At 44.3% G+C, this 26,557-nt stretch overlaps 1 protein-coding gene across 1 annotated transcript in view; it reads right to left on the bottom strand.

Moving 5' to 3' along the window:
- LOC124802990 (protein Tob1-like) overlaps positions 1-26,557 on the bottom strand; it is a 166,496-nt gene that overhangs the window by 17,648 nt on the left and 122,291 nt on the right. The window contains exons 3-5 of the mRNA XM_047264095.1: positions 21,383-21,723; positions 5,185-5,249; positions 4,843-5,115 (exon numbers count right to left, since the gene is read on the bottom strand). Coding sequence (XP_047120051.1) covers positions 4,843-5,115; positions 5,185-5,249; positions 21,383-21,661 — 617 coding nt within the window. The 5' untranslated portion in view covers positions 21,662-21,723. The remainder of the gene's footprint in view (positions 1-4,842; positions 5,116-5,184; positions 5,250-21,382; positions 21,724-26,557) is intronic.

The raw sequence follows: 26,557 nt of genomic DNA, 5'->3' as shown, positions 1-26,557 counted from the left end.
CACGTTGTGTCCTCTTTCTTAAGACGTCTTTGAGCCACTCACGTATCTCGGAACCCACTCTGTACGCTCGGGTCTCCGTTAACAGCCTGAAGTGGGACATTGTGTCAAACGACTTCGGAAATCTAGGGGTACGGAATCTGCCTGTTGGTCTTAATCCACGGTTCACAGGATATCGTGTGTGAAAAGGGCGAGCCGAGCAACTAAATCCATGGTGTGAGTTCCTGCTTGAAGGAAATTTCCTGTATTCGATATTAGAATATGCTTCAGAAATCTGCAGCAAGCTGATGTTAAGGATATTGGTCTCTATTTTTGTGGGTCCGTTCTCTTACTCGCGTTATATTCGGGAGTTACCTATACTTTTACCCAATCATTTGTGACTTTCCACTGGGCGAGAGATTCGCAACAAATGCATGCTTCGTGAGGGGCCATTTCCGAATAGTTCTCTCTGTAAAACCAAATTGGGATTCGATCCAGACCTTTCAGCTGCTTCTCAGTGCCAAGATTCACTTCAAATGTGGCGCGTCGTAGAGGAACGTCGCCAGTAGGGATACGAACGTGCAAACGCGACAGAAATTCTGGCAGGAAGACTAATGGAAGGAGGTTATACACAAAGGAAACAGCCCCTGCCTGCTGATCGCCCCAGAAGATAGCTTTTCAGCTATAGGCACTCTTGCGCAAAAGCTCGGCGGTACTCGAGCGGGGAAAGTGAACAGCCAGTGCGAGTGTTAGTGGCCCGACCAGAACCAGATCCGACTTTCTCCGGCTGGGACAGGTAACGGTAACGCAACATTTTCGTTACCCCGCGTGCCGGCGGTAAGTCCAGAGGCAGTTCTGGGCGTCGTCGGCGTGGCCCGCGGGTTCCATCTCGACGTGAACACTCCCTGCGCCGGCGTCGGCCGACCCCTGCTTTCGCAACCGTGCGTGCCGCGCCGCGACAGGCGGAGGCCGCGCCCTGCCGCCAGCGGCCCTTGCACGGCCACGATGAAATGCCTAGTAACCTAACAACGATCCGGTGCTGTAACCGTATCCAAAACACATAGGCAATCGTCTCTCTGGAAATTCCAAAGATGCTTCTTCGTGTGCCTACTACACTGCTGGCCAATAAAACTACAGCGCTACTTCGAACAAGTACATTTCACGAATTGTGGGTGTATACAATAATACACACTGTCCAGTTACACTAACGTGACCACTGTCGAAAGCCTGAGTAACCACCATTTGCAGCGCGGACCGCTGCGAGACGTGCAGGGAGAGGGTCAGTAAAGTTCTGGGAGAGTACCGACAGGTATCTGAAGCGATTAGACTCCAGTGCAGTAGCCAGCGGCCCTAGATTTCTCAGGTGAGGAACTGTGTCGCGGACAGCCCGGTCGAGATGGTCCCACAGATTCTCGATGGGTTTAAGTCCGCGGAATTTGGCGGCCAGGGGAGTACGGTAAACTCATCCTGGTGCTCTTCGAACCATGGTTGTGGAGATGAAGCAGCGATTGGTATGAGACACTTTATTCAAAAACAGTCTTAATCGCATTTATTATTATTATATCGTCAACCGGTTTCAACCCGACGTAGGGGTCATCTTCTGGGCGTTTACACCATTGGCCGACTGCTGGTGGTGTCACTCCTGTCTACATAACGGCAGGAAACTTATCAAACTATTGAGGGGAAGATTCAAATATTGAGTGTATGGGTAACGCATGCTCTAAGCCAGAATCACACAAACCAGAGGATGGCAATGTGTACATTTCTGCTTGCTCGTCACCAACTCATGAACATTATGGTTGAAATGACTCTGAGCACTATGGGACTTAACAGCTGAGGTCATCAGTCCCCTACAACTTAGAACTACTTAAACCTAACTAACCTAAGGACATCACACACATCCATGCCCGAGGCAGGATCCGAACCTGCGACCGTAGCGGTCGCGCGTTTCCAGACTGTAGCGCCTAGAACCGCTCGGCCACCCCGTAGGAGGTATCGCATGGCTTTTGTTACCTCAGTGTAAAACGGCCATGTTAAAGTGGGGACTCTGCGATAACCAAGATATGTCCCGTGCGTCTGGTGCTAAGTAGATGACGAATCAATTCTTTCTTTGCCCTATGTACATCATCTCCTCAGGCAGTGCGCCTTACTGAAGCGCTACACTTCATTTAAATAGTCGTCATCGACAGGCTATCAAGAGCGAGATGAAACTGTATTCTGCGAGGTGGGAGAGATTAATATTTTTCGTCTGAAAAACGTTCATTCTAATGACACTTCCTACGTAAGTAGAAAACAGTAGAAAATGCAGTTACTCCAAGAGTGACATTTGTGGGTTGTGGGCCGTAGTAAAGTTGGCTTTGAAAAGCGCGCCGCAGCGCATAGCGAAGCAGTGGCCCTCCGTTTTCTGGCGGTGGCGCCGTTGTCGCAATTGAAGGCTTCGGTGTCTCCCTCTAGCACGAATGGGGAAAAGTGGACTGTTCGCGTGGGTTTAAGAAGTGGCTGTATGGGCGCTCGTGAGGAGTTGGCATCAAGAAGCGACTTCTCTGCCGGTGCTAGAGGGACAGCACGCAGACCGCGGCATCAGCGTAAGCGACGAGAGCAGAGGCTCCGTGGTATGGGGCGTTAACTGCTCGTCGCGAAAGGAATATTCGTGAGCGTGGGTCCGCGAGGGACCTAATTTACAGTTCGGCCGTATGCTGTCGACCGGCGAGGAGGTTCTGAAAGTCGGCGCGCCTTCCTGCGTCCGTCGAAACGGCTGGCAGCGGGCGGCTCGGCAGAGCATTTGGAGGTGCTGCGTTGGTTCAGTCCTGGGAGTCGTAACGCACCAGAAGTTGAGTATTGATTGTTAACAGATTTTATGAAGTTTAATTGAATTAAATTTACTTATTCTTGTTAATTATACCAGCCGTATATTTTGGGGGTTTTCCGCCATTCATTCTCGTCTGCCCACCCGCGGAAAGGTGGTAATATTAGAAAGGGTGGTCCGTTTGTCCCCTTTTGAGGACGAAAGGGGGGCGAGTCAGAGTAAATCTGTGGTTCGGATTACTTCTTTCCTCTCCCAGCTTACCTACGGGTTATTAGACTGTTAGCCTCTGCCATGTCTGTGAAAGTCTAAGGCACCAATGACTGTACTGTTTAAAATGCAAGGCACTAAGACCTGATCCATTCTCTCACCTGCCGTAACTAGTATTACTAGACTCACGTGTAAAAGGTACTCTAAGAAAGAAGAAAAATTCCTTGTGCCTCGTGGTAGGAACTAGTCAATTGCATAACGAATTCCTGCTCATCTGGAAGCTGTACAAGCAAGGTTGCTAATGTACGCCGTAGTGGATTTTTTATATTGTTTCTAGACAGCAAGAACTGTTGTGTGTTTTTTTCAATTCAATATCTTTTAAGGCTTTTACTCAACGTGCTTGTGTGTTTTCTTGCCATACAAAAGTTTGCGATTTCATTACGTGTAGAAATGGTTGCCTTGAAAGGAGAACGTCGTAAAAGTTCCTGCCTTGAAAGGAACTGGTTTGATGCAGCTCTCCATGCTACTCTATCCTGTGCAAGCTTCTTCATCTCCCAGTACCTACTGCAGCATACATCCTTCTGAATCTGCTTAGTGTATTCATCTCTTAGTCTCTCTCTACGATTTTTACCCTCCACACTGCCCTCCAGTACTAAATTGATGATCCCTTGATGTCTCAGAACATGCCGTACCAACCGATCCCTTCTTCTACTCAAGTTGTGCCACGAACTCCTCTTCTCCCCAATCCTATTCAATACGTCCTCATTAGTTATTTGATCTACCCATCTAATCTTCAGTATTCTTCTGTAGCACCACATTTGGAAAGCTTCTATTCTCTTCTTGTCCAAACTATTCATTGTCCATGTTTCACTTCCATACATGACTACACTCCGTACAAATACTTTCAGAAACGATTTCCTGACATTTAAATTTATTTTCGGTGTTAACAAATTTTTCTTCTTCAGAAACGCTTTCCTTGCCATTGCCAGCCTACATTTTATATCCTCTCTACTTCGACCATCATCAGTTATTTTGCTCACCAAATAGCAAAACTCCTTTACTACTTTAAGTGTCTCATTTCCTAATCTAATTCCCTCAGCATCACCCCACTTAATTCGACTACATTCCATTATCCTTGTTTTGCTTTTGTTGATGTTCATGTTATACCCTCCTTTCAAGACACTGTCCATTCCGTTCAGCTGCTCTTCCAGGTCCTTTGCTGTCTCTGACAGAATTACAATGTCATCGGCGATCCTCAAAGTTTTTATTTCTTCTACATGGATTTTAATGCCTACTCCAAATTTTTGTTTTGTTTCCCTTACTGCTTGCTCAATATACAGATTGAATAATATCGGGGATAGGCTACAAGCCTGTCTCACTCCCTTCCCAACCACTGCTTCCCTTTCATCCCCCTCGACTCTTATAACTGCCATATGGTTTCTGTACAAATTGTAAATAGCCTTTCGCTCCCTGTATTTTACCCCTGCCGCCTTCAGAATTTGAAAGAGAGTATTCCAGTCAACATTGTCAAAAGCTTTCGCTAAGTCTACAAATGCTAGAAACGTAGGTTTGCCTTTCCTAAATCTATTTTCTAAGATAAGTCGTAGGGTCAGTATTGCCTCACGTGTTCCAACATTTGTACGGAATCCAAACTGATCTTCCCCGAGGTCGGCTTCGGTAATTTTCACATCTGTCAATACCTGCTTTCTTTGGGATTGGAATTATTATATTTTTCATGAAGTCTGAGGGTATTTCGCCTGTCTCAAACATCTTGCTCACCAGATGGTTGAGTTTACGCGTGGTAAACTAAATACGCATTTTTAGCGGACCCTTTCGAATAATTGTGCAGGTACCTGTTGGCCCTCTTGCTGGAGGTCTTGAGCTTGGTGCTGCCGAACTTGGTCTGCGCGAAGGTGGCGGTGGTGAAGGTGAGCGGCGGCGGCGGCGGCCTGGTGAGGAAGGAGGCGGCGACGGGCGACGGCGACCCGGCCGGGCTGGGCGCGGGCTGCGGCGACGCCGAGCCGGCGTGCGCCTCCGCCTCCACCGGCCGGAAGCACTGCGCCTCCGGGTTGAAGGTGCGCGTCACCTCGCGGTCCTCGGCCGACGCCGCCGCCGGGCCGCCCCCGCTGCCGCCCCCGCTGCCGCCCGCCGCCGGCGAGCCCTCGCCGCCGGCGCCCCCCGCGCCCGCCCCCGACTCGCTCAGCAGCAGCTTCACCGCGCCCTTCTCGCCGATCCGGTAGCTCACCTCTCCGGGGTCCACCTGCCGGCAATGGTGCTCTGTCAGCAGGCTCTTCACTATCACAAGTAGGTTTTGCAATGTATTTCAGAAACATCGCATGTTATCTCAACATCCATGAAGCATTTTATCAAACGGGTATAGGTAAATGGCTAAACATAACATAATAAATTATACAGTACGTCAGAGAGTAACCCTCAAAGTTACACTACTGGCCATTAAAATTGCTACACCAAGAAGAAATGCAGATGATAAACGGGTATTCATTGGACAAATATATTGTACTAGAACTGACGATTCCATTTTCACGCAATTTGGGTGCATGGATCCTGAGAAATCAGTACCCAGAACAACCACCTCTGAACGTAATAACGGCCTTGATACGCTTGGGCATTGAGTCAAACAGAGCTTGGATGGCGTGTACAGGTACAGCTGCCCATCCAGCTTCAACACGATACCACAGTTCATCAACAGTAGTGACTGGCGTATTGTGACGAGCCTGTTGCTCGGCCACCATTGACCAGACGTTTTCAATTGGGGTGAGAGATCTGCCCAGGGCATCAGTCGAACATTTTCTGTATCCAGAAAGGCCCGCACAGGACCTGCAACATGCGGTCGTGCATTATCCTGCTTAAATGTAGGGTTCGAATCAAGGGTAGAGCCACGGGTCGTAACACATCTGAAATGTAACGTCCACTGTTCAAAGTGCCGTCAATGCGAGCAAGAGGTGACCGAGTCGTGTAACCAATGGCACCCCATACCATCACGCCGGGTGATACGCCTGTATGGCGATGACGCATACACGCTTCCAATGTGCGTTCATTGCGATGTCGCCAAACACTGATGTGACCTTCATGATGGTGTAAACAGAACCCGGATTCATCCGAAAAAATGACGTTTTGCCATTCATGCACCCAGGTTCGTCGTTGAGTACACCATCGCACGCGCTCCTGTCTGTGACGGAGCGTCAAGGGTAACCGCAGCCATGGTCTCCGGGCAGATAGTCCATGCTGCTGCAAACGTCGTCGAACTGTTCGTGAGATGGTTGTTGTCTTGCAAACGTCCCCATCTGCTGACTCAGGGATCGAGACGTGGCTACACGATCCGTTAATGCCATGCGGATAAGATTCCTGTCATCTCGACTGCTAGTGATACGAGGCTGTTGGGATCCAGCACGGCGCTCCGTATTATCCTCCTGAAGCCACCGATTCCATATTCTGCTACCAGTCATTGGATGTCGACCAACGCGAGCAGCAATGTCACGATACGATAAACTGAAATCACGAAAGGCTACAATTCGACCTTTATCAAAGTCGGAAACGTGATGGCACGCATTTCTCCCTCCTTACACGAGGCATCACAACAACGTTTCACCGGGCAACGCCGGTCAACTGCTGCTGGTGTATGAGAAATCTGTTGGAAACTTTCCTCATGTCAGCACATTGTAGTTGTTGCCACCGGCACGTCAACTTCGTGGTTGTACATCTTATTATAAAATCCATGAAACATTTTATCAGACGGGTATAGGTAAATGGCCAATCGTGACATAATAAATTATAAGTAAGTGAGAGAGAAACTCTGAAAGTTATTTCAAACGTGGTATACCGGGGGGGGGGGGGGGGGGGGGGCGCATCTCGTGGTCCTGCAGTAGCGTTCTCGCTTCCCACTGTCCTTAGGTTAGTTAGGTTTAAGTAGTTATAAGTTCTAGGGGACTGATGACCATAGATGTTAAGTCCCATAGTGCTCAGAGCCATTTGAACCATTTGGTATACGGGTTAGTTAGTTTTGAAAACTGCCGACAGTGGCGCATCGACAGCAATTGCTGAAAAAGGTAGCGAACCAGGTAGAGAAAGTATTTTGTGTGCAGTAATTTGCGCGCTGACAATCGGTAGTGAGTGTGCAAGCAGATCCGTGGCTATTTTCACAAGATACCAACAGTTAACACTAGCCCATAAAATGGTACAAGAAATTGTTCGTGCGTTGCAAAACATTCAGGTCTACCCGGCATTTAAAAGGAGACAGTGGACTGTGTAAGGGACATGATGCTGCGAAGTCCCACAAAGTCTGCCTGTCAAGTTAGTGCACGACTGAACATCCCTCAGACAGGAGTGTGAGAAATCCTTCGTAAGCAATTGAGAAAGAAGCCGTATAAATTGCAGCTCCTGTCAAGCCAGAAGGCACGATGACAAATTGCACCTTTTGCGGTTCTGCACTGATATGTAAAACGGTCTTGAAAACGATGAATTCGCAAGCAAATTTATCGTCAGTCATAAAGGCGCATTTCGTCTTTCAGGAAAGGTCAACGCACACATGCGTAAGGGGAACAAAGAATCCATTCACAACGGTCGAACATGTTCAGGATTCCGGGAAAGTTTACATGCTCTGTGGCGTATCCAACAAGACAGTCGATGGACCCTCCTTCGCTGAGAGAAATGTCAGTGATACCACCAGTCTCGACTTGCCACAATTGTAGCTCATGCTACACCCTGAAGCACAACAGGGATTTCATCTTTCACATTTAGATAACTGTGTACGAAATTACCTGAATGAGACATTGCCACGTTGCTGGATCGGCTGCGTTGCAGCCACTGACTGGAGCTATTCAGATCTTGAGACCTTGCGATTTTTAACACGATTTTATTAGGTCGCTTTCTTGTCTGTCTGTCTGTCTGTCTCCTCGTTATAAATTTTGCAGTTGATTTTAAACTAACTTCTCAATGAGACTTGAAGTTTCAAACATGGCTCAAAACTAAACTGGATGTCAATCTCTTTGTTAGGGCTGTGGGTGGAGATGAAAAATGTTGGTAACAGCTGACGTCTCAGTTGTCCTGGAGGACTGGCGTGTTATGGTAATAGTATCAGAATGCGTTCCGTGCAGAATACAAGTGGACAGGCACGGCTGAACAGAGAGGAGGAGGAACAGAAGATGGACAGAGAGACGAGCAGGATGAGATGCGTGCAATACATGTGAAACACGCGTAAAGGGGCAAAGCCGTCAAGTATCTATTGTATAGTATTTACAAAACCATTACAATAATGATTATCTGTAAAAAAATGCTTAAAATAACGGTTTTATATCACCAAGCACAAAAAATGCAAGAAATTTCTTCACATAATGTTAACACAAAATAAAACGAAATGTAGCAGGATTCGCATACTGCGGCTGGTGATCCTCTAAATATCCTAATATGTGTTAGACATATTTCAGTACATAGGAAAGCCTCGGCAAATAGAATTGACTTTGTTTAATGCTACTCAGTTACTTATCATTTTCAATTAACAAAATACACACATGTGAAACGGCAAACTGAAACACAAACAAACAAAAATCTACGAATTTAAAACCTAAAATAACAGTTTAAAACATAAAACAAATAATCAGAATAAGAACGAACGTTTAGATGTTTTAATTAACTATGTCGAAAATACTTCAACAGCACATTGTGTACAGCTTATAATCCAAAACATGGTATTTCGGAAAGTAGTTTTATTATACATGGATGGGTGTGGCGTGCAAATTCCTTTAATTTATTTTGTAACAAAAGTTTTCATTTTTCAAAATTAATTAATGGTGGTGGGGTATTTTGCCAAATTTCGAACGATTACAAAAATTGATTATAAAGTTTTTGAGAACGTTAACTACATTTCAATTTTTATATGAAAGACATTTTGATATTACATGGTTTCGGAGACATTCGCTCTAAACTCAGCATATGAAATTACCTTTCGAGGCGTGTTTTACTCTTTAAATGTGAAACTAGGCAAAAACGAAAAACAGGTATTGCATTATTTTGACCCCTCTAAAAGCCCACCAAATTTCATCAAAATCGTTTATTTACACCTGGGAATTTTCCCTTGTTATTGAAACGATTCAGATTCTTAACATAGATATTTTGCTTAATGGTTTTGGATGCCTCCCACTAAAGAGACACGTAAGACGCTCCCTGAATACTACGCTATCATTTCCGAATAGCAGAGACTTTCAAAAGTACCCAAAGCAGCAAGCAGCAGTAGGCGAGGGAGTGCCCACAAGTGCATGTCCTTTACCCGCTCAGAGTGCAAAGCTCCCGCTGAAGCCGTTGGACCACTTTCGCTTCTCGGCTGGCCTTGGCATCGCCTCAGACAGCAGGTCCGGTAAACCCGGCTTCCATAGTTCCAGGTACTTTCTGGGTTACGTGTGTAGGGAACTGCTTTGGGTGCGGTTTCAGTTCTACGAGTGTGCACGGTGTACCTCATAAGGACCGCCAGGTGCATTTTCTCCGATGTTTCAGCAGATAATTTTAATTTCGCTTTTGTAATGTATAGCTGGAGTCAGCCCAAACAAAGCTGCTCATCATGTCTTTCATGCGACGCTCAGTATCGATGGAAAGTGTCGTTGTTTTTCCAGTTACAAACAAAATGGTTTTCAGAGCTGAATTTTACATGGCGGTAGAGAGGCCCCAATTTTGTCTAGTGCGATATTTATCTTATCTGAACGTATTAACGGGGACAAAAAAACAAGAACAACAAGTACTCCAACAGAGCCTGAGCAGCGCTGATGCAATGGGTAGCTACCAGTGCGGACTAGGGTGGTGCTGCCACAGGTGGAGTGCTCGCTATTCTCCGTTTTTCAGTTTCCCTGTTAATAGATATCGATAAAACAAGTATCACAATACACTAATACGGGACCGCTCTATCGAATGACCATACAAAATTCCGCTTTAAAAATAATTTTGCTCGTAACGGGGAACAAAGCGACTCTTCCCCTCGACACTAAGTGACACACGAAAGATGTGATGAGCAGCATTTGTTTGAGATGACTTCCTCTATAGATTACAAAAACGGAGTCGCAAATATCTGCCGAAACATCGGAGAAAATGCACCTGACGACCAATAGGACAAACACTCCGTATATAAACCACTGAATTACAGAAATTTTTGTTTCAGTAGTATTCTGAGCTTTTCGACAACAACTAATAATCTGCAGGTGATGTTCACCTTCAAAACATGGACACACAACATTTGCATGTATAAGACTGTTAGTTCGTTTAAAAATTGTAATACCACTAACTTTACGATGTTAACGATATGAGTGAGTAGCGACGTTTTTGTTATGATTTCAATGCTATCGACATCGATGCCAAGTATTCAATAATTTCATAGTATCGTAAGAAGCATGAAAGTGCCTTTACCAGTAGTCTTGAATAGTTCTTGGGAAAATAATAAATAACCTTTTACATTAATGAGACTATAGTGCATGCAGCATCTATATAGTATACACGAAACACGAATACAGTAGTGAAACTTACATATATCTGCAGTTTGAAACAAACAAAACAGATTTCATCAACATAAGAAGTAATATTAATTATTTGCCTACTAAGTTAGAAAAATGGTTCGACTATTGATTTTATATTTGAATTGCTGTAAACGAACATATCATAATTACCATATTTTGTCTAGTACGTACAATGAGTGTTTTTTTTCTTTAAAAGGAGATTATTGTAAATGAATGATTTTGTCTTAAAGAAAATCTTGTAATGATGAATGATAACAGTGGCACATATAGGTAGCATAACAGTTATGTAAAAGCCTATATTTTGTTTGCGGTTACAATATTTGTGATTTACTCTTTAGAGTCAAGATAGTTCATGAAAACATAATATAATGTCCATAGTTGACCTTGTGCTCTAAATAAGTTCTTTTGGGCTCAAGAGAAGCTTAAAAATACAAAAGTAATCAACGCCTTGCGATGCTATCGGTATCTATGATTTTGTTCCGTCGTTATCGAATTATAGATACAATTTTAAACATTGGTACTGATACGCAAATATCGAATCTGGCACTGAAACGTTCCTAGTACTATTATCACTGAAGGAAGCTTAACAGTTTTAATTAATAAAGTTTTAGAATTCCTTCGTAGTTGCAGAAATTTTTGGCAAGGCAGACAAGTAATTAAAGCATTGTTTATCTTATTAATTAACTTATAACATTAAAAAAGTCAATATATCTCTATTACTTAATAGATGTGTCGTCACCGGTCATATCACTTCTAAGATTATAATGTATCCCAGTTATCTGCTGAAAGTGTCATAATCATTTAAAAGAGTTGCTGCTGCATATGTTGTGCAGATATCTATAAATAGGAGAATAAATGGTTTAAATGAGTACTCAAGAAAAAAGATTTTTACAAGTTTCGAGGACCCAGTGAAATGGTGCTAAGTCAAAGGATCAGTACGTTAAACATTTCAGGTTGCAAGTGCTAGTTTTCTGACTGCAGAACAATTTATACCCCAAGTCTGGTATACTTTTCAGTTGTAAGCGACAATATCTTGGTAGATCAAAATTCAAATGGCTCTGAGCACTATGGGACTTAACATCTAAGGTCATCAGTCCCCTAGAACTTAGAACTACTTAAACCTAACTAACCTAAGGACATCACACACATCCATGCCCGAGGCAGGATTCGAACCTGCGACCGTAGTGGTCGCACGGTTCCGGACTGAGCGCCTAGAACCGCGAGACCACCGCGGCCGGCTATCTTGGTAGAATTTAGCATTGAAGTATGTTATTCAGTATTGTTTTGCCATTTGTTTTTAGTCATAGCGCAGGACTGGGCAATAAATACATTGCAGTCTGTCTGTAGAAATGAACAAATCGACTTGCAACGCTCTCAGTATCTGTAAACGTGAACAGTAGCAATGACAAACAAAGCCGTAAAATCAATTATTTTGCATCACGAAGGCCTCCACTAGTCGTTAAACTAGTCGCATAAAAATGAAGGTGGACTCTCCGAAATCACTATTTTAAGCACAATCGGAGAAATAAATACGACACTTGTTCTGCATTATGTGAAGTGTGAAACGTTAGTCGCATATGAATATTAGTTCCGCCTTGGCTAACTGATGTAACTGTGTTACTTTCAAAAAGTCAGACGGCAATAAATTCACTTGCTTCGTACACCCTCTACCTTAAACTTTAGGATTGAAAATCTCACTGAACAAAAAGTAGCCATAGTAAAGAATTGTTTGTCAAATATTTGCAATTTCTTACCAAGGGAGAATATAAAGCAGAAGAGTTAAATTGAATCTGACTGAATCATCGTACACATTAAATCATTCAAGATATCATTTTCTTCGCTTTCGTTTTGTTTCTTTTCTTCCCTCATGGTACTTTGTCGTCTTGTATTTATACCCTTTTTCTTTTGGAAGATTATCGTAACACAAGAGCTGTACTTGTTTTCTTCCGACAATTTATTTGACTTATTCAGTCAATGATAGGGAAACCTACAATTTATCATTGACACCGAAACATGGCGCGGCTTGGCGTATTTCATTGCTCAGATGAGTTCATTGTCGCAATACCAGCGTATTTAAGGAAACTTTACAGTTTCTATTTTACTAAAAAGTGGTCAGGATGCTGGGAAAAGTGTATATACCTTTGACCATAGAGTTCCCAAATATTTAAAATTCACGTTCTCGTAACCTTTGTTGCCATTTACTCTAGAATTTTTCTTAAAAACTACACACATAGTAATCTCGTTAACGATAGTAATTCAGTCCAAAGTGTTGCGTTGTTGTCAGCATACAGCTTCTCAATGTGACGAGCTTCGTTCCAACTGTTGAATTACTGATGTACCTTTTGTGAAAAGGTATTACCGGGGGGAGAGTGAACCTTATAATTTAGTCATAATAATGTCGAACAAATGATGTAATGAAATAAAGCTGTGCTGCTTCTGTTGCTGTACATTTATTTTTATGTTTGCAGCCATTATATTTTTTAACTTCAATTTTTTTGTCTCTCTGCTGTGGTAAAAATTGCAAAACTGGTTCGCTGTGTAATGCTTGGGGCCTGGAAGTGACAAGAAGCTGATCTCAAAATTCCATCGAATTTTAACAAGTAGGTTTTGAGAAAAGGTGCTTTTACATTACGAAAATTTTAAGATAAGGAGTAAAGTATTTTAAAAATGGCATGTAAAATTCACATTGCTGTATCCAGTGATTCGTTCCACCAGCAGCAGAACTCAAGTCACGCCTTTTGTACCGCGAGCGGCGCTACGAGCTAGGAACCTGGCTTCCAGCTCCACGTAGGACCACGCGACGCCGATCGGCCTCTTCCGACTCTGAATAAAGAACCCAACACACCTACCGCAGGACTGCTTCTGCGATGTTCAAGATCGGCGCTCAGACACTGTGGTATTTATACGGCGACCACTGCGACGGACCTTGTCTCTGCGAGGTTTGCTGTGCTGGAAGGATACTAACCTACACCTCACAGTCCACTATGTCGGGACTTGAAGTCGAGTATTGTGTTTGTGTTCTGTGTAACCAGTGTCTTGTGCTTAATAAACGAAATGTGTACCGCGAAAAAAAAGGGGGGGAGGGGTCAAATGGCTCTGAGAACTATGGGACTTAACATCTGAGGTCATCAGTCCCCTAGAACTTAGAATTACTTAAACCTAACTAACCTAAAGATTAACTTCTCATGGTTGGGATTCACAGTCATATATGTGAGAGCTTATTAACAGATAACACATGTATTATCCCCTATTATGCTATAAATAAATATTCCCATCCTATCCTACTGCCCATTACAATCATAGCACTATTTAGTAAGCTGTATGATGTCGACAGATGAAAAGACTTTCGATATAAAGCATATAAGTTGTGCCCTTGGTGTGCACTGTCTTTGCTACCTGCACAGCCAGTATCTTTAGTAAATGTATTTTCACGCCAACTGACTTAGCTCCACATGTTGTTAGTGCACCTGAACTTGTATGTGTGATAGATTATTAGAACGATGGTAACATCGACAGTTCAGTATATATTTAACAACATATTAAGATGTAATATGTGTCGTACTCATCAGATCTTGTGGGACTCTCACAGTCAAAAGGCTGCATTTTGATGACGACATGCTTGAACGCCATGCTCTCCGCCTCGCCTATCGCATCCGTCTCCCCTCCCCCACGCGGATCCTGTACGATCTCATCCCCTTCCCCCACCTCCTCCTCTTCCTTGAAAGGATACGGATCCTGTACACCTCCCACAAACTCGATCCTCCTCATCCGCTTGTCTCCCCCATCCTCTCCCACCCCCACCCGCTGCCTCACCTGTATTCCCACTTCCAACCCGTCTCCATCTCTCCACCCTCTTTACCCTCTCCCAAGGTGGCTTCCACCAGCTCCCCCTCCCTGATGATGTCCTCCTCCCCTCCATCTACCCCTCCTATCAACTTTGATTCCCCCCCCCCCCCACTTCCTGTGTCCTTTCCTTTAGGCACCCTCCCTCCCTTCCTTTTCCTTTTCCCCCGTCCCCTTCCTCCACCCCTCTTCCCCCGGACATCCCCTCCCCCTTCCTCCCTTCCCCCTGTCTCCCCAGCCCATGGCATCTGCTCTCACCTCTCCCTCTCCCCCCCCCCCCCTCCTCCTCTCTTGGCAGGTCCCCAGACTCGTACACGGTTAGTGAACATTTGCGCGCTGGAGATCAATGCCTCGTGTTCTGTGTGTGCCGTCGTTTTGTGCTTAAGTGGTTCAGTGTTATTCGTTTTGTGCACCTACGTTCACGTGTGACAATTTTCGTTTCTGTCTGTGTCCAAGTGTCTGAACAATTTTATCTTGGACTCTACGCCCATGAACGGCACCTTGTATTTTAAAACGTGTTTGTCTCCGTTTATGTGTCCACCATCTTTTTTCTCTAATTGTCTTCATTGTATCTCTGTGTTTCTCTGCGGCCAAAGAGCGGCTTAGTATGCTGCAGCAGGCCTGCCTGTATACAGGTTTCAAAATGACAATAAAGAAAAAAAAAACGACGACCTGTACTCATGTCAGATAGTTTTATTTTCTGACAGAATGTAAGTAATGTACATTTATCTCCAGTTTTTATAATTGAGCTACTTTATTAATGAAATGTTTGCTTAATTATTTATATACACCCTGTGCTTCACTTTTGTATTTTTGTGTTTAGGTAACTTTGCAGTGTTACTTGAAAATGGCCATAAGGCCGAAATTGCAATAGTAACAATAAATATTTTATACAATCAACGGCGACTATGATGTCTTTTAAGTAACCTAAAGACATCACAGACACACCCATGCCCGAGGCAGGATTCGTACCTCCGACCGTAGCAGTTGCGCGATTCCGGACTGAACCGCCTAGAACCGCTCGGCCACAGTACCGCGAATCAGCACACCTTATAATATACATACACTCCATAACACGCCCTATGCATAGACTTTTTCTGTGTATTACTGTCTTGTCTCTGCTATTTCTCTTTCTGCTTTCTCTTCCTTCTTGTTTTCTTTCTTACAAGGGAACCCCCCCATCGCACCCCCCTCAGATTTAGTTATAAGTTGGCACAGTGGATAGGCCTTGAAAAACTGAACACAGATCAATCGCGAAAACAGGAAGAAGTTGTGTGGAACTATGAAAAAAATAAGTAAAATATACAAATGAGTAGTCCATGCGCAAGATAAGCAACATCAAGGAGAATGTGAGATCAGGAGCGCCGTGGTCCCGTGGTTAGCGTGAGTAGCTGAGGAATAACAGGACCTTGGTTCTAGTCTTCCCCCGACTGAAAATTTTCGCATGGACTACTCAGTTAGTATATTTTATTAATTTTTTTCATACACTCCTGGAAATGGAAAAAAGAACACATTGACACCGGTGTGTCAGACCCACCATACTTGCTCCGGACACTGCGAGAGGGCTGTACAAGCAATGATCACACGCACGCCACAGCGGACACACCAGGAACCGCGGTGTTGGCCGTCGAATGGCGCTAGCTGCGCAGCATTTGTGCACCGCCGCCGTCAGTGTCAGCCAGTTTGCCGTGGCATACGGAGCTCCATCACAGTCTTTAACACTGGTAGCATGCCGCGACAGCGTGGACGTGAACCGTATGTGCAGTTGACGGACTTTGAGCGAGGGCGTATAGTGGGCATGCGGGAGGCCGGGTGGACGTACCGCCGAATTGCTCAACACGTGGGGCGTGAGGTCTCCACAGTACATCGATGTTGTCGCCAGTGGTCGGCGGAAGGTGTACGTGCCCGTCGACCTGGGACCGGACCGCAGCGACGCACGGATGCACGCCAAGACCGTAGGATCCTACGCAGTGCCGTAGGGGACCGCACCGCCACTTCCCAGCAAATTAGGGACACTGTTGCTCCTGGGGTATCGGCGAGGACCATTCGCAACCGTCTCCATGAAGCTGGGCTACGGTCCCGCACACCGTTAGGCCGTCGTCCGCTCACGCCCCAACATCGTGCAGCCCGCCTCCAGTGGTGTCGCGACAGGCGTGAATGGAGGGACGAATGGAGACGTGTCGTCTCAGCGATGAGAGTCGCTTCTGCCTTGGTGCCAATGATGGTCGTATGCGTGTTTGGCGCCGTGCAGGTGAGCGCCACAATCAGGACTGCATACGACCGAGGCACACAGGGCCAACACCCGGCATCATGGTGTGGGGAGCGATCTCCTACACTGGCCGTACACCACTGGTGATCGTCGAGGGGACACTGAATAGTGCACGGTACATCCAAACCGTCATCGAACCCATCGTTCTACCATTCCTAGACCGGCAAGGGAACTTGCTGTTCCAACAGGACAATGCACGTCCGCATGTATCCCGTGCCACCCAACGTGCTCTAGAAGGTGTAAGTCAACTACCCTGGCCAGCAAGATCTCCGGATCTGTCCCCCATTGAGCATGTTTGGGACTGGATGAAGCGTCGTCTCACGCGGTCTGCATGTCCAGCACGAACGCTGGTCCAACTAAGGCGCCAGGTGGAAATGGCATGGCAAGCCGTTCCACAGGACTACATCCAGCATCTCTACGATCGTCTCCATGGGAGAATAGCAGCCTGCATTGCTGCGAAAGGTGGATATACACTGTACTAGTGCCGACATTGTGCATGCTCTGTTGCCTGTGTCTATGTGCCTGTGGTTCTGTCAGTGTGATCATGTGATGTATCTGACCCCAGGAATGTGTCAATAAAGTTTCCCCTTCGTGGGACAATGAATTCACGGTGTTCTTATTTCAATTTCCAGGAGTGTAGTTCGACACAACTTCTTCCTGTTTTCTCGATTGATCTGTGTTCAGTTTTTCAAGGCCTATCCACTGTGCCAACTTATAACTAAATCTGAGGGGGGTGCGATGGGGAGGTTTCCTTGTTAGCACCTCCACACTTATATTCACAGTTTGTTATTTCCGCAACCTGTAGATTCTGCAGAGCTGCAGAGCACAAAATGACTGCTTTCCCAACCATTCCACTCAGGATTAAGCGAGATAATAACCACCATTACAAATGCTTCCAACCAACGTTCAGGTATGGATGTTATTATAGGGCTCCTGAGTGATAGTGCGTGTTCTGAACTGAACGGGATTCGCACCGTAAAACCACATAAATATGTGGAGAATCAGAGATATGATATTCAGTCTCGAAACTGAATGTTATTTACTTTGTGAATCCAGAGAAGTCTGTAGATAATCACTTTGAGAGACGCCTACTCGAAAGTCAAAATTCAACACGTCATAATTGTATGGCTATAAAAGATGTTTGCCATGTTGTGTATCTGACCAGATGCCGCCACCATGCAGTCACAACCACTGTCGCCTGTAAGTTCCTTGCAGCAGCCTCCAGATGAGCTCACAAACGTGGACCTCTTCCTGGTTCCGTGCCAGTTCCTTCAGCGTGTGATATGCGTCCGCCGATAGCGTAGACATCCGCCTTTGGAAGCTCTGACAATTGCGGACCACATTGCTTCCGCCTCGTGCTGGTGGACATTGAAATACTTCTGCCCACAAGCACCAAAAGACGGTGCGGCGCAGACACTCAGAGAGTTACTATCAAGCAGTTAGACAGTTCAGTTAAGTGCCTGCAGCCAGCTCAGTATATTACTGTGAAGACTACATTCTGGCTTAGCAGCTGCTAGTTATGGAGTAACAGGACGATCAAGAGTGTCTGTACGATTTCTGTTTGTTAGTGACAATATCATAGACTGCCAACTGACAGCAAAATGATGTATCTTCAACATATCGCGGCCCTGTCAGTAACTGTATAAATATTAATTTTAACTTTAATAATCAACAGCCTCAGTTGCACCGTTTACCTAGAGTTGACCTAGGTTTCAGTCGGGATAACCCAACCTTCTTCAGAATAACGGTATCTATCGTTTGTCCATAGTGGACATCGTCAAGCTAAAACTACAAATCCATAAATTATCGTCAGTCTGTAAAACTTACCTGGAACTGCCTCGGTCCCAATTCGCGACCGCAATGCGGCAGCCACGAGTGCTGCACTGGAACCAGCCGAGGCAGTTCCAGGTAAGTTTTACAGTCTGACGATAATTTATGGATTTGTAGTTTAGTCCACTATGGACAAACGGTAGTTATGGTTATTCTGAAGAAGGTTGGGTTATCCCGACTGAAACCTAGGTAAATTCTAGGTAAACGGTGCAACTGAGGCTGTTGATTATTAAAGTTAAAATTAAAATTATTTATATTTCATTATTTTAGGTTTAGGACATGTAGAGCCACATATCAAACTGGACTAAAGTTATCATTTTGTAACATACTCGTATTAAATGTTATTTGTCATTTATTGCTGTGTCATCACGTTTCTGTTACAGTGCCGCCCTGTCAAACAAGTGTTCAATCACAGCACTCTTTAAGAAACTATAGCAAGGAAACACTTTTCTGCTACCGTGGATGTTTGGGCTGAATTAATAGCAGCAGTCAATTACTACATTCGCAGCATACCTTAAACAAGTTTTCCTGGCTACTGTAACCTTTACTTTACACAAAAACGAAAGAAAAACCTGAAATTCAACTTTTTGCCAACAAAACTCGCACATAAGCGCACTAGGCTGACAAAAGAAGAAGAATATTTTTGTGATTAATCTTCATGGATGGAGCCCTAGGAACGTTCAGCTGTATTTCATTAAGGTTTTTTGCTCGCGTATCATGTCATTTCTGGACACCCAGAATCTACTCTGAAGGAATCAACATGGATTCCGGAAACAGCGATCGTGTGAGATCCAACTCGCTTTATTTGTTCATGAGACCCAGAAAATATTAGATACAGGCTCCCAGGTAGATGCCATTTTCCTTGACTTCCGAAAAGCGTTCGATACAGTTCCGCACTGTCGCCTGATAAACAAAGCAAGAGCCTACGGAATATCAAACCAGCTGTGTGGCTGGATTGAAGAGTTCTTAGCAAACAGAACACAGCATGTTGTTCTCAATGGAGGGACGTCTACAGACTTTAAAGTAAGCTCTGGCGTGCCACAGTGGAGTGTTATGGGACCATTGCTTTTCACAATATATGTAAATGACCTAGTAGATAGTGTCGGAGGTTCCATGCGGCTTTTCGCGGATGATGCTGTAGTATACCGAGAAGTTGCAGCATTAGAAAATTGCAGGAAGATCTGCAGCGGATAGGCACTTGGTGCAGGGAGTGGCAACTGAACCTTAACACAGGCAAATGTAATGTATTGCAAATACATAGAAAGAAGGATCCTTTATTGTATGATTATATGATAGCGGAACAAACACTGGTAGCAGTTACTTCTGTAAAATATCTGGGAGTATGCGTGCGGAACGATTTGAAGTGGAATGATCATATAAAATTAATTGTTGGTAAGGCGGGTACCAGGTTGAGATTCATTGGGAGAGTCCTTAGAAAATGTAGTCCAACAACAAAGGAGGTGGCTTACAAAACACTCGTTCGACCTATACTTGAGTATTCCTCATGAGTGTGGGATCCGTACCAGATCGGGTTGACAGAGGAGACAGAGAAGATGCAAAGAAGAGCGGCGCCTTTCGTCACAGGGTTATTTGGTAAGCGTTATAGCGTTACGTAGATATTTAGCAAACTCAAATGGCAGACTCTGCAAGAGAGGCGCTCTGCATGGCGGTGTAGCTTGCTGTCCAGGTTTCGAGAGGGTGCGTTTCTGGACGAGGTATCGAAATATTGCTTCCCCCTACTTATACCTCCGGAGGAGATCACGAATGTAACATTAGAGAGATTCGAGCCCATTTGATGCCTCAGAACATGTCCTACCAACCGGTCCCTTCTTCTTGTCAAGTTGTGCCACAAACTCCTCCTCTCCCCAATTCTATTCAATACCTCCTCATTAGTTATGTGATCTACCCATCTAATCTTCAGCATTCTTCTGTAGCACCACATTTCGAAAGCTTCTATTCTCTTCTTGTCTAAACTAGTTATCGTCCACATTTCACTTCCATACATGGCTACACTCCATACAAATACTTTCAGAAACGACTTCCTGACACTTAAATCTATACTCGATGTTAACAAATTTCTCTTCTTCAGAAACGCTTTCCTTGCCATTGCCAGTCTACATTTTATATCCTCTCTACTTCGACCATCATCAATTATTTTGCTCCCCAAATAGCAAAATAACTTTACTACTTTAAGTGTCTCATTTCCTAATCTGATTCCCTCAGCATCACCCGACTTAATTCGACTCCATTCCATTATCCTTGTTTTGCTTTTGTTGATGTTCATCTTATATCCTCCTTTCAAGACACAATCCATTCCGTTCAACTGCCCTTCTAAGTCCTTTGCTGTCTCTGACAGAATTACAATGTCATCGGCGAAGCTCAAAGTTTTTATTTCTTCTCCCTGGATTTTAATACCTACTCCGAATTTTTTTTTTTTTTTTGTTTCCTTCAATGCTTGCTCAATATACAGATTGAATAACATCGGGGAGAGGCTACAACCCTGTCTCACTCCCTTCCCAACCACTGATTCCCTTTCATGTCCCTCGACTCTTATAACTGCCATCTGGTTTCTGTACAAATTGTAAATAGCCTTTCGCTCCCTGTATTTTATCCCTGCCATCTTCAGAGTTTGAAAGAGAGTATTCCAGTCAACATTGTCAAAACCTTTATCTAAGTCTACAAATGCTAGAAACGTTGGTTTGCCTTTCCTTACTCTAGCTTCTAAGATAAGTCGAAGGGTCAGTATTGCCTCACGTGTTCCAACATTTCTACGGAATCCAAACTGATCTTCCCCGAGGTCGGCTTCTACCAGTTTTTCCATTCGTCTGCAAAGAATTCAGTTATGGAACAACAATACAACAAAAATGAAGTTTCGGGATGGAAAATGTCGCCTTCATTCCCAACACGGGTTGTAGTTGGCAGAGACGCGCTACTGACCCAGACGGCGAGCTCCTGGGGCAGGTTGTCGAGCACGTCGTGCACCGGTACGCCGGCCTCCCTGGCTGCGCGCTGCAGCACCGGGTCCACGGGGTCCCCCGTCTTGAGGCAGCGGAACGCCGAGCCCTTGAACGGCTTGTCCGGGTACCAGTGGCCCTCGAACTTCTCCTTCAGGGCCTTCTCCAGCTCCTCGCCGAAGATGTTGACGCGCCGCCTCGGCAGCTTGTTGTACAGGTACGAAATGACGAAGTTGAGTGCTACTTGCACTTCGATGTGCATGTTGCTGGTGGGGTTTATCACTATTTTTTTGGTTTTTTACAAAAAGGTTCCGTAGTTGCTTTCTGAAACAGAGAAGAGAGAAAAGTCTCAGTTAGCACCGCATCCTCGTAACACAAGTGAAACATAAAACAATCACCCAATATGACAATAAACATGCGAGACCTCGTGCATAAATATAAAAAAGAAAAATATTAGCTGCTACTCCTCAGACAGATTTTGTTTAATACGTTTATCTGAACTAAAATAATATGTAATTTTTCTACCTCATTACATACTAGAACCGCAAATTAAATTGTCATGAGACAGGTAGTAACTCACGATCATATTTAATATACTACTGGCCATTAAAATTGCTATATCACGACGATAACGTGCTACAGACGCGAAATTTAACCCACAGGAAGGAGATGCTGTGATATGCAAATGAGTAGCTTTTCAGAGCATTCACACAAGGTTGGCGCCGGTGGTGACACCTACAACGTGCTGACATGAGGAAAGTTTCCAACAGATTTCTCATACACAAACAGCAATTGACCGGCGTTGCCTGGTGAAACGTTGTCGTGATGCCTCGTGTAAGGAGGAGAAATGCCTACCATCACGTTTCCGACTTTGATAAAGGACGGATTGTAGCCTATCGCGATTGCGGTTTATCGTATCGCGACATTGCTGCTCGCGTTGATCGAGATCCAATGACTTAGCAGAATATGGAATCGGTGAGTTCAGGAGGGCACTACGTGCTGGATCCCAACGGCCTCGTATCACTAGCAGTCGAGATGACAGGAATCGTATTCGCATTGCTGTAACGTATCGTGCAGCCACGTCTCGATCCCTGAGTCCACAGATGGGGACGTTTGCAAGACAACCATCTGCACGAACAGTTCGACGACGTTTGCAGCAGCATGGACTATCAGCTCGGAGACCATGGCTGTGGTTACCCTTGACGCTGCATCACAGACAGGAGCGCCTCAACGACCAACCTGGGTGCACGAATAGCAAAACGTCATTTTTTCGGATGAATCGAGGTTCTGTTTAGAGCATCATGATGGTCGCATCCGTGTTTGGCGACATCGCGGTGAACGCACATTGTAAGCGTGTATTCGTCATCGCCATACTGGCGTATCACCCGGCATGATGGTATGGGGTGCCATTGGTTACACGTCTCGGTCACCTCTTGTTCGCATTGACGGCACTTTGCACGGTGGACGTTACGTTTCAGATGTGTTACGACCCGTGGCTCTACCCTTCATTCGATTCCTGCGAAACCCTACATTTCAGTAGGATAATGCAGGACCGTATGTTGCAGGAGTATGTGCGTTTCTGGATACAGAAGATATTCGACTGCTACCCTTGCCAGAATATTCTCCAGATCTCTCACCAACTGAAAACGTCTGGTCAATGGTGGCCGAAGAACTGGCTCGTCACAATGCGCCAGTCACTACTCTGGATGAACTGTGGTATCGTGTTGAAGCTGCGTGGGCAGCTGTACCTGTATGTGACATCCAAGGTCTGTTTGAATCAATGCTCAGGCGTATCAAGGCCGTTATTACGGCCACAGGTGGTTGTTCTGGGTACTGATTTCTCAGGATCTATGCACCCAAATAGCGTGAAAATGTAATCACATGTCAGTTCTAGTACAATATATTTGTCCAATGAATACCCGTTTATCATCTGTATTTCTTCTTGGTGTAGCAAATGTAATGGCCTGTAGTGACACATACGGAAAAAGTCATTTATTTGTAATAACTAAGACTAAAAATTCAGGCCATCCACAACCTCAGAAATTGTGACACATTCGGAAAAAAGAGACAAGTACTTGTGATAATCAAAATTTTGCTGTATACTATGCCGTATACTACGACATAATTGCCTACAAGTAATGATAACTAATTTCTAACAGCAGGACGCAACGAAAATCCGCCGATACTCTAGTGCACCGTCGCCAAAATATCCGTAACATACACAGCGTAGTAGCTAGATGTTTTCAAAAGGTGACTGACGATTACTTTTGTTCCACTGAGAACGTAATAAAAGTTCTTTGATTGGTAAAGGTAAGTGAAGTAGGCAAGGTGTTAGCCTTAACACATGACATCTTGAAATCAGCGGACCCGATATCATATTTTTTTCTATATACAGATGAGATGTTTCCCGTGACAATGGGAAATTATCTGACGTTGTCTAAATAAAGAACGGTGGGTAACTCCTGGAGCCCGACACATCGTTCAAATTTGTGACATGGGCCGACCACAAAAGATCAGTATTATGAATGGCTATTGGAAGACTTAAGTTTTGTTGGAAACCTTCCAGGAAGGTGCGGAGCATCTGTAAAGGAGCTAGTTCTTGAATACCTGCAGTGCTTACTGACAGGGCTACACACCAGATGCTGAACAAATGAGATGCGCTGTTGAGATCGAAACATGTCGAGAGGAGCTCGGGGAACTTAAATAGGCATCGCTGGAAGAGAGGCAACACGATTTGGCAAAACAGTGTTTTCATTCGGCGAAAACTATGCAACAGATCAACTGTAGCCATATTATATCTCGCGCAGGGATCATAGAAACACCGGGTAGTATTGACCAGGAGTAATCAGCCTTTCCTACCTACTGCGCGTTTTTGAATCTCTGTCAACAGTAAAATTTTCCAATCGGCCACCGGCTCCACAATAATGGTGAGCTATAAAGTAAGGAAGTAACTTTACTTTATAAAAATTGTTAAGTGGAGTTACAACAAAATCAAATGGCTCAGAGCACTATGGGACTTAACATCTAAGGTCATCAGTCCCCTAGAACTTAGAACTACTTACACCTAACTTACCTAAGGACATCACACACATCCATGCCCGAGGCAGGATTCGAACCTGCGACCGTAGCGGTCGCGCGGTTGCAGACTGAAGCGCCTAGAACCGCTCGGCCACACCGGCCGGCAGTTACAACACGTCAAAGCATATAATAATCATAACTTTCCAAATACTTTACACCAAATTTTTATGGAATGTTTTTAAAATCCCTGGCGCCTACCGCACTAGTGGGCGGTATGGTCTAGGTGAACTACGACTAATCTAGACACTCATTTCTCTTATTATGTTGTTGCCGCGCGGTCTAGGGCGCCATGTCACCGACTGCGCGGCCACTTCCGCCGGAGTCGAGTCCTACCTCGGGCAATGATGTGTGCGTTGTTCTTAGCGTAAGTTAGTTTAAGTTAGCTAAATAGTGTGTAAGTCTAGGGACCGATGACCTGAAGAGTTTGGTTCCGTAGAAATTCACTCACATTTGAACATCATGTTGTTAATAGGACTAGCCCAGGAAACTGCGGGTTCGAGTGGAGTATGCTACTCAAAACTAATAGCAGTAACAAAAACAACAACAACAATACATAAATACGCGCGCACTCACACACACACACACACACACACACACACACACACACACACACACACAGGCGCGCGCTCACACACGCAAACATACTCGCTTTAATAGTGTGACGTTTTTTAAGTATACAAAGCGATACACTTAAAATAATAAAACAGGAAGTTAAAGCCAACTAGAACAGCCGCTACCGTATCGTTAACTTACTTTGATCCATAAGCATAGTATTGTGCTTGGCTCCCTACATAATTTCCGAGAAAGTTCTTTTGATTGGAATGAAACAGATTCTCTTCGACATTATTCAGATACGCGGTATTCTGAGTGCTTGTTCACACGTGAGTACTGGCAGGCTTTCTTGCTTAACAACATCTGACCATCACTAATCATGTAAGCGACAAGTAAAATGAAATTACATCTCATAAAACGAAAAAAAGACACTCTATATTCCTTCAACGTGCAAACCATTGCATATGTGTAATTTCCAGTAGAGCATCGTGTTTATCTACGAGAGTTTTCCTACTTCTTATCTAACTTTTCAAATGTGTCCCAAAATTCTTATGTATCACTGAGGTGAAACAAGTATGGAAATTTCCAGTATTACGAAACTAAACGGTAAAATCGTTGCAGAACCACTGCATAACGAAGTTTCCTTTACCGATTTGATAATACATACGAATACCATACACTCAAATATAAGCTTTTTTTAACATATATGTATGTCTGCAAATAATAAGCTACTTAAATACTGAGTGGAGAGCATTTCCATTACAGTCTTCACCTAGTCTGCTGCCTACTCATCTACATACTTCCAAAACTTAAAGGAAAGAAATACCGTACGCTACAGAACAAATCTTTACTTTTTTCTGCAGCGTATATAAAAATACGGCTGCAAAGTGTATCTGATCCTTCACTGAGCTTTCCGCACGTAGTTTCTACGAGAGCATGGGCGTTCTACATCTTGTGCTTGATTTGTTGTACTGCTCTCTCAAATATCTCTAAAAAATCTATCATTAATTTACTCACTCATCCAACAAACACACACACACACACACACACATATCAACTGTATTCTTCCTTCGGCGTAACAAATATTATTGGGTAAAAATGCACTTCCTAATGACCAGTTCATGTAAAAAATTCAAAGTGTCAAAGTGTGAGTATTCGTTACTGCTTGGCTACCATCCTAAATTATTAGCTACACGTTCCTCAATAAGTGTATTCATGATCTTCAAATGATATAGCTAATTTCAGGGCGGAATTACCATGCTTATGTAAACCTATTTGCCTGTGTGTCGTTTACTTGTCACACGAAACACTGACCTTTATCAAACTCGAATAGCAAAAGTCAAATAAACAAAACAGAGCAACAGGCAATATTCTAGCAAGTGGCCATTGAGGAAGTACTGACCACTTTTTAAGCAGAGGAAACGTTTTCCTGGTGTGACGACTTAAACGCTTCGGCGAACGCTACAAGGATAGACAGTTTTAGCATTGCAAGAACACGTTCAAATGGCACAGGTTCAAAGCTGTAACT

Source organism: Schistocerca piceifrons, chromosome 1 (genome assembly GCF_021461385.2).
Source record: "Schistocerca piceifrons isolate TAMUIC-IGC-003096 chromosome 1, iqSchPice1.1, whole genome shotgun sequence".
NCBI lineage: Eukaryota > Metazoa > Arthropoda > Insecta > Orthoptera > Acrididae > Schistocerca > Schistocerca piceifrons.
The sequence above is the reverse complement of the archived record's forward strand: the minus strand, read 5'-3'. Positions and strand labels throughout refer to the sequence as shown.